General features: G+C 63.9%; 2 protein-coding genes across 2 annotated transcripts; one reads left to right on the top strand and one right to left on the bottom strand.

Annotated features, from left to right (window-relative positions):
- Positions 1-4,212, top strand: MNEG_3476 (hypothetical protein; the record flags this gene model as incomplete). The annotated part of the gene is made up of 7 exons (XM_014048049.1): positions 1-103; positions 365-447; positions 777-835; positions 1,127-1,277; positions 1,773-1,835; positions 2,138-2,624; positions 4,142-4,212. 7 exons carry the CDS (start codon positions 1-3, stop codon positions 4,210-4,212), a joined length of 1,017 nt encoding a protein of 338 aa, XP_013903503.1.
- A 293-nt stretch (positions 4,213-4,505) lies between these two features.
- On the bottom strand, positions 4,506-8,232 carry MNEG_3477 (E3 ubiquitin-protein ligase HUWE1; the record flags this gene model as incomplete). Its single annotated transcript, XM_014048050.1, has 10 exons — positions 4,506-4,577; positions 4,907-5,055; positions 5,304-5,400; positions 5,720-5,854; positions 6,327-6,474; positions 6,729-6,835; positions 7,199-7,292; positions 7,575-7,708; positions 7,867-7,978; positions 8,225-8,232. The coding sequence occupies 10 exons, from the start codon at positions 8,230-8,232 to the stop codon at positions 4,506-4,508; spliced, it is 1,056 nt and encodes a 351-aa protein (XP_013903504.1).
- Positions 8,233-8,423: the final 191 nt, after the last annotated feature.

Genomic DNA, 8,423 nt, shown 5'->3' on the forward strand with positions numbered 1-8,423 from the left:
ATGCGCACACGGCCCTGGGAGCCAGCGCGCTTTCTGGTGCTGTTTATCACGGGCGTTTGGGGTGTGCACGGTGCTAATGCGCAGTGGAAGCTCCAATGCGCAGGTAAGCCTGCGTGCGGCCGTGCGCAGCGGCGCGAGACCCGCTGCCCACGCTCCATGACGTGCCGATGTGCTGCGCTCCTGCTGTCCGGCGTTGCCTGCTCCGCTGCGGCGCAGCGACCCGCTCAATGTGCCATCAGGACATCAGGCTCCATGCGAAAAGTGTAGACGAGCTTCCCGGGGCCACTCCCTGCTGCGTGTCGCTGTGCGCAGCCGGGTCGAGCAACATGCGGCACTCAAACCGCCGTCAATTCGCCTCCCCCAGATCCAGCGATCGGGGATGCAGTGGTATCATACAGCCCGCTGTACGGCCGCGCCAACATGAGCGATTCGGCCTGGAACGACCAGGTGGGGGGCGCTGCGGCCTGACACGCGCGACGCAGGGCGGGAAAGGACCCCCGGGACTGCGGCCGCCGCGGAGCCCGAAGCCCGCGACGCGCGCTGAGCGTGCTGCCCTAGGCGGACGCGCAGCTGCCAAGCCTAAGGGCGGTGTCCCCGCGGCAGTGGCCAGCGGAGAGGGCTGCGGCACCCCATGATCCCTCTGCGGTGGGACGGGTGTGCAGGTTGATGAGATGTGCACGAGGTGACATCAGCAGTCTGCGACGCAAACCGACCGGTGGACCCCGACAAAGTACCCCCTGCACGGCCCGGCCGCCCTGCCGGCTTCTATCCTGCAGACGTGGGCGTTTGCGGAGTATGGGCCCATCACCGCCCTGGAGCTGTACCACAGCGGGAGGTGCGCCAAGCCCTGCTGCAGGCGGTGCTTCGCGCGGCCTGGCTGCCAGGGTCGAGACTTTACTCCTTTGGGGGACAGCGCCCAGGCGCGCCCGCGGCCTTGCTTACTCTCGGGCCTGCTGACTCCCAGGAATCCCCCGAGGTGACACCCCTTTCTTCCAAGAGTCGGCGTTAGAGGCGCTCAGGCTTTGCCCCAACCACGCCCGCATTCCAAGCCTCAACACAACCGCCACCAACTCTCACGGCTGATTTCTTTCCACGCTCCAACCAACACACCCGGCCGTCCCTCCAGCGGCTGGCACGACCCGTTCATCGGCTGGCACGCGGGTGGCGAGCTCAAAGGCGTCCGCCCCACGTATGGCAACGCTACCAATGACGACGCACTGCTGCTCGGCGCGCGGCGGCCACACCAGCCGGCCTCTTTCGCGTTGCAGCCGGGCGAGGTGCGCCCGCCTCGCGCACAGCAACTTGGGTGGCGGGGTGGGGGGCAGGGAGGGCGCCATGGGGGGGCATCGAATTCGGGGTGGGCGGCGCCGGGCGCTTGCTGTTGGTCCAATTGTTGTGTGTTAGGGCCCCCCCGTCTGCGTTCGCACTGCAGCCGGGGGAGGTGCGCCGGCCGTGGGCGCGCGGGTGCCGAGTCGGGGTGGGGTGCGGCGCTAGGGCGTGGCGCCGGAGAGTGGGGGGCGGGGCCGCCACTGGCTGCATGTCGTGGATGCATTTTGGTTGGGTGGGGCACCTCGGGCACCTCAAACGGTGGAGGCAGGCACGGCGGCCGCAGTGACACGCTTGAAGCTGACCTGTCGACACGGAGCGCACAGCGCACGCAGCACGCGCGGCGCCGCCCTTCGCCGTGCCCTCGTGCCTCGCTGCGCCATGCGTGCATCTTCTGCGCATCCCCTCCCTGCCCAACCCCTCAACCCCTCAACCCCAAAAAGCAGAAGATTGTGCGTGTGGAGCTACAGCATGACAGTGTCATGCGGTGGATGGCCTTTGTCACCCAGGTGGGACGGCCTCGCTGCCCAGAAGCAGCGACAGACCCTGGTGGCCGGCGCCTGCTGCGCAAAACCCCATGCATTGGGGCTGAGGCCCGCGTTGTCAGCTGCGTCGGGTCGCTGTGCGTTGGCTGTGCCACCCCGGCGCTGTCGGGTCTGCTTGGCGTCACGTTCGCCGGCTTTTTTGATCACTGCAAGGCCAATCACGATGTGGTGTATTGTTAGGGCGCGCATTTGCGTTGCCACCCAGGGAGATCAGAGTCCCACAATTTGCTCCTTGTCTGCCCCGCAATTGCCTGTCCCTCTGCCAGCTCGGCCGCCGGTTCGAGTGGGGCTTCAAGGACCGAGAGAACGCAACCTCGGACGCCGATTACGCCCCCCGCGACGGCGCCTACCTGGCGGCCGTCCGTGGTTACGAGGGGAAGCAGCTGCCCAAGGCGCTCGGAGGCTACAAAAAGCGGTACATCATCCAGATCGGCTTTGCATGGGCGATGCCGACATGCGGCGGCTACAAGTGGCGGGAGCCGCAGCCGGAGCAGCTGCAGCCGCAGCAGCAGGCGGCGTTTGTGAACTCGCTATTTGACAGCCTCGTCAGCTATGGCGATGATGGCGGCAGCGGCGGCGGCGAGACAGCCGGAAGCGTCGCTGCCGCGCCGGGGCCGAAGGAGGCGCAGGCAAGGAGCCCGGCGCCGGCGCTGGCACCGGTGGTGCGGCTGCCGGTCGCGCCGCCACCAGTGGCGGCGGCGCCGCCGCCCGCGACAGCGCGCGCGCCTGGGCCGTCGCCTGCGCTGGCGCCACGTCTTGCGCCTCGTCCGGCGCCGGCTGCACTGGCTCCAGGGCTGCCTGTACCCGTTCCGCTTCCCTTGGTTTCTTCAGGGCCGGCGCTGTCGCCGTCAACGGCGCCCCCGACTCAGCAGAGATGAGCCACAGGCCATGCTACAGGCGCGGGCTCATGGTGTTATTTATTTGCTGTGCCTGTCGCAAGCGCTCCCGCGGGGCTTCATGCATGTGTTTTCCTACAGCAAGAGTGGTCACAGGCTGAAACACGCCTGTTGCAATTTGGCAGACTTCGTTTGTGCATATCTTGAAGATTTGTTTGCAGCACACACGGCGTTTTTTATTGTGAGTTGGTTGGTTCACGACTTATCAGGCACCCATGCATGTTTGTAGGGGCACCCAAAAACTCAACCCTGTAGCTGACTGCTTTTGTGCGCACCTATGTGCTTGAAGTACAGTCCTCCCCCGCTACAGCGAACCCCGCAATAGCGAAAACGCTGCCTATAGTGAACGCCGCCGCTACCCCCGATCGTTCGCCACACAAATCCACCCCGCCACAGCGAATGTTCACTACGGCTATAGCGAACGCCCAAGGCCTCTCAGATTCACTGTATGCAGGCGCGCTGTGGTCAGTGCCTTTTGGGACTGCATCGGGCCCACTCATCACCATGTGTGGGTCATGTGCATGCAGGCAGCCACGCACCAGCTCCTGCATATGCACCATACCCCCTTTCACTTCAGCATCGGCCATTGCTCATGAAGCTGATTTCTGAGCTTGATGAGGGTCGCACCCTGCTCAACTGGAGGGTCTGGCTGACCCTCCAGTGTCACCGGTCATCTGCGCCACAGTGGCACCCACTCTGGCATGACTCAGGTTCAGTTGGACACATCACAGTGATCTTCACGTGACGTTTGCAACAATTGCTAACACTTCAGACGGAGCTCACAGTCTGGGCTGAGCCATGTCTGCAGAGGCCACTGTCAAGCCAAAAAGGCTGAACCTGACAGTGCATCAGAAGGTTGCAATATGCGAATAGGGTTTAGGGTCAACAAACTCCAGGCATCCTACAACCCCTTTGGCCCCACAGACTCTGAGCTGATTTTAATTACATATCACTTGCTTTATATGTGGCTGTTGGCATACAGAGCAAAGCAGCCCTCAAATGCTGGATTTTGTGACGTCCCCCGCCACAGCGAACCAGCAGCTGCCAAATTTCACTATTCGCGATAGCGAACAAGCCGGCTATAGCGAACGTGCCGCCGACCCCGGATGGTTCACTGTAGTGGGGGAAGACTGTATTATGCTAGCTTGGCAGTTTCCCTGTGGTGACACCGCCCCTGGGTGCCATCAGAGCCACAGGGCCAGCTGAAATGACAATGCCTGAGTTATGTGGGTGTCCTCTGGCAGCACAGGTGCTCTGTGTGGTGCAGGCGTCCATTGTCTGCAGCGGGATGTTTTGCACTGACATGAACATGCAACTGGGGAGTGTCCTGTGGCTCAAGAATTTACCACAAGCACAACCGTCTCACGACCACAGCCCAGATCAGCATCTGCACTGCCCCTGTGACCAAGCAGCGTGCCTGCGGAGGCGACCCCGCGCGCCTCTAAAGCTTCAGGCGCAAAACGAAAATTCCATACGCCAGCAGCCAACCACGGCCTCCGTTGACATCCTTTTGTTACACAAGCGCGCACTGACGGGCGCGGCAGGGCAACCCGCCCCTCGCAGGAGGCCGCCGCAGCCTAACCGCCCACCCAAACACGCAATGCAGGTGCCAACAACGCAAGCAAGCAAACCCACGATCTGCCTATTGCAATGCCCTGCGTCACACACAGCTGCGAAGGAAGCCACAAGGCACGAAACCACTCGAAAAAACAAATAGTGGGACACGGCGGCCCCGTCATCAGGCGTAGCCGAAGCCCGTGTGGCCCTCCCTTATGGCCAGCAGCAGCCGCTCCTCCAGCTGCTCCCGGCTCTGCGTGTTGGGGGTGGGGGTCGGGGGCTTGGGGTCAGGATTCCAAATTTCCAAGGGTGGCTGGCGCTCCAGCGGGAGGGGGTGGAGGGGGTGAAGCCCACACCAGCGACGCTGCCGCCGCCTCGCTGCCGCGCCTCGCCACGGCGGAATGCGGCGAGCCGTCTCGGGGCAAAGGGACGCCCGCTGCCGCGATCACGACCCTGAGGCCACCCCTGGCAACTGGTGGCTAGGATCGTCGTCGGCCCTTCAAACAGGCAGATTGGCAGGCCGGCTGTTGCTGAAGGGCTGTTGAGAGCGTGGCAGATGCTGCAGGTTGCATGCGCCCCCACCTTTGCCTCCGGCAGGTCGAGCTGGTTGAAGCAGGTGTGGGCAGAGGGCAGCCTGTCGGGTGGGCCGTAGGCGCGGTGTATCTGGAAGCGCTGCGGCCCGCTGATGCCCTGCAGCGCGCGGAAGCCCTCAAGCGGCACCTTGGACGTGCCTTTGGGGGGGCAGGGTGTGTAGAGTGGGCGGTGTGGTGGGTGTGTGCGCTTGCGTGTGTGCAGGGTGCGAGTGTGCTTGTGTTCGTGTTGTGCGTGTCGCGTGTGCTGATGTGCTTTTGCGCCTCCTCGAGCGCACGCCCCGATCGGAGGGCCCCAAATCGGCTGCGCTCCACACGCGCGCGCTGGCGGCGCGGTGGGGGTGGGGGCCGGGGGGGCGGCTGTGTTCCCGTCATTGCTCTCTGCCCACCCGTGACGAACTGCAGAAGCAGTGCCCTGTCCTCCTTGTCCATGGCCTCCACGGCCTGCCAGAACCAGCTGATCACGGGGCTGCTGGGGCTGTAGCCCTGGGAAGGGTGAGGGTGCGCGTGGTTGTGTGGTTGTGTGTGTTTGTGTGTTTTGTGTGTGTGTGTGTGTGTGTGTGTGTGTGTGTGTGTGTGTGTGTGTGTGAGTGAGTTTGTGTATGTGCGTGTGAGGGCGTGCGCGCGCACTCATGTGAGTGCACGCGCGCGTGCTTCTGCCTGTCACTCATCAACCAACACTTGTCCACGCTCATACACACACATACACACATGCCCATATGACGCCGCCGCAAGCAAGCAGCCGCGAACCGCTGCCCCGCCCCCGCTCACAACCACCCCCATCCCGAACCGCCCCCTATCCCACCTGGTACTCTGTGTTGGCGCGCAGGTCTGCCACGTCGATGTCTGGCAGCCCGCTGATGAGCAGCTCCAGCTCGTGGTCGTTGAACACCGACAGCAGGTCGCGCGGGACAAGCTCCCAGAACCCGTCAAGGAACGCCTGGGTTTTGGTTGTGTGTGTGTGTGTGTGTGTGTGTGTGTGTGTGTGTGTGTGTGTGTGTGTGTGTGTGTCGCGGCACAGCATGCTCGAGCACGGGCCACAGCGGCTGCGGACGGGTTCTGGACGGGATTGCCGGGCATGTGATTGCAGCCTCCAACGTCGGTCTTGGGGCTTCGTTTCGCAGCTCGCTCGGCACCCCATCGCCTGGCGCCACCCTTTTCTCCCCTCGTCAGCCCTTCTTCCCACACCCTCCCACCCTCTTTCCCACCCTGTTCGCCCCCTCTTCAGCAGTCCCGTGAACAAACAAGCTCCTGCGAACCCAATCTCTAATCACATTCACACACAAACAGGCTCCCTCCCTCCCTTCCTCCCGGTCTCTCTCCGTCACTCTCACACGCGCCGGCACCCGCGTGCACGCACACACACGCACACACACACACAAACGACCCCCCAAAACGCAGCGCCCCCCAACCTTGATCTGCGCCTTGATGCTGCCTGTCATGCGGTGGCGGGCCACCAGGTCAACGTAGCGCCGCTTGCTGGCCTCGTCAACGCGCAGCTCCCTGCCGCCAGGCACCAGCTCCACCACCTCGGTCTTGCCAAAGTAGTCCGATTCGGCGCTGAGGGGGCGTGTGTGTGTGTGTGTGCATGTGTGTGTGCATGTGTGCATGTGTGTGTGTGTGTGTGTGTGTGTGTGTGTGTGTGTGTGTGTGTTTACTTGTGGAACAGCAATGGTTGAGGACTGCGAGAGAGGAGACTGTGGGGCCGGTGAACGAGTGCACGCATCTGCAGCCCCGCCACCAGGCGCGCGTGGGCGCAGCTCCACAGGTCTTGGCCACCCCCTTCCATCCAGGCCCCCACCCCCCCCTCTCACGTGAAGGTGAGGTCCTCCAGCACCCCGGTGATGTCATGCTCCAACATCCAGGCCAGGTTCTTGTAGTAACCCGGGTCAACTGCCTCCAGGTCAACGTATGTCAGGGGCTGGGGGGAAGGGGCGGGGGTTGCGTGTGTTGTATGTGTTGTGCATGTTTGTGTGTGTGTGTGTGTGTGTGCATGAGGGTATGTGTGTAAGTGATTGCTTGCAGACGGGGTGATGAGGGCTGCGGGGGTTTGCGTGGATCGGTGGCGTGCGCCTGAGGGCAGGGCGCTGGCACGGGGCAGCCAGGGGGAGAGGGGTCAGGTACAGGAGGCCGACTGATTCGTGGTATCGTCCAAGCGTGCCCTGCAAGTCCCACCCCGATATGCCGCTTGCCTGTGGTCCAGAGGCCGCCCCGATCACACAGCAGCGATGGCCCCCTTCCCCCCCTCCGGCCCCCTACGCCTGTGCGGGCCCAGGTGCCCCACCTGGCCGAGCATGTGCTTGTAGAACGAGCGCGTGAAGTAGGCGTCCATGAGCTGCCCGTCGTACAGCGCCTTGCCCACCAGACGCCCCACAAACCTGGGGGGTTGCAGGGGGGAGGAGGGGGGGGGGGCATCACGGCGTGAGCGGCTGCACGTGTGCGTGTGCGTGTGTGGGTGAGAGAGCCGAAGGGAGAAGCCCTGAACGCGGGGGTGGTCGCCGCCAGGCAGCGGGCGTTGCCCAAGGCTCCGCAGACTGGCGCCCTGCAAGGCAGCCCGACCCGGCTGTCGCGCGCGTGCAGCGCGCGAGCGCTCCCTGCCCCACACGGTCGGACCAACAGACGCGTCAGGGTGGGCCAAGGGTTGGGGCCGCCGGGCTCACGAGAAGAACGAGAGGTGTGAGACCCCCGTGTCGTTCTGGATGATGGAGTTGGGGTTGGGCTGGAAGGTGGTGCCGCCCTCGGGGACTGTCACAAACAGCGCCAGGTCCGGGTTGAAGATCTCACGCGCCATGACCTGTGTGTGTGTGTGTGTGTGTTTGTGCGTGTGTGTGAGTATTGATGTGTGTACGTGTACGTGTGCGTGTGTGTATGCGTATGTGAGCATGAGAGCGCATGTGTGCGCACGACCGACCCTGCCCTTCCCGGCAGCGACATCCCCCCCACCCCCCGCACCTGGTACCACTCCCTGCTGACGCCGCCAGCGTCGATGCCCTCCTCCCCGCTGAACTGCACGCTCAGCTTGTACCGCAGCTCCTCGGGGCTGCGGTTGCGCAGCTGCTGGAAGCTGAAGGGGCATGAGGGCGGCGGCGGGAGGTGGGCGTGTACAAAGTTGAGCGAGCATGATAATCGAGTGTGTGTTGATGTGTGTGTATGTGTGTGTTTGTCCAAAAGGGAGTACGGTAGAGGCAAAGGGCGTCGTGCGGGCCGCGCGGCGCTGCAAGGCGCCCATCTCGCAAAGCCCCGGCAACGTAGAGGGCCATGTCGCGTGAGCAGCTGCATCACCCCTGCGGCGCCAACCTCGACCCTCCACACAAACATGTCGCAATGCCCGCGGGAAGGAGGCTGCAAATTGCAGACCCAGCACTGTCCCTGCCCCACCAACACTGCCAGGATGGGCGGGCTGGGGCCAATGAAACGACATAGGTTGATGCATGCATATGGGATGGCGAGTGTGAACTGCTGCCGCGCGGGGTCGTCGGCAAGGGGCCCACCTGTCTGAGAACACGTGC

Source organism: Monoraphidium neglectum, assembly GCF_000611645.1.
Source record: "Monoraphidium neglectum strain SAG 48.87 unplaced genomic scaffold scaffold00438, whole genome shotgun sequence".
NCBI classification, from domain to species: domain Eukaryota; kingdom Viridiplantae; phylum Chlorophyta; class Chlorophyceae; order Sphaeropleales; family Selenastraceae; genus Monoraphidium; species Monoraphidium neglectum.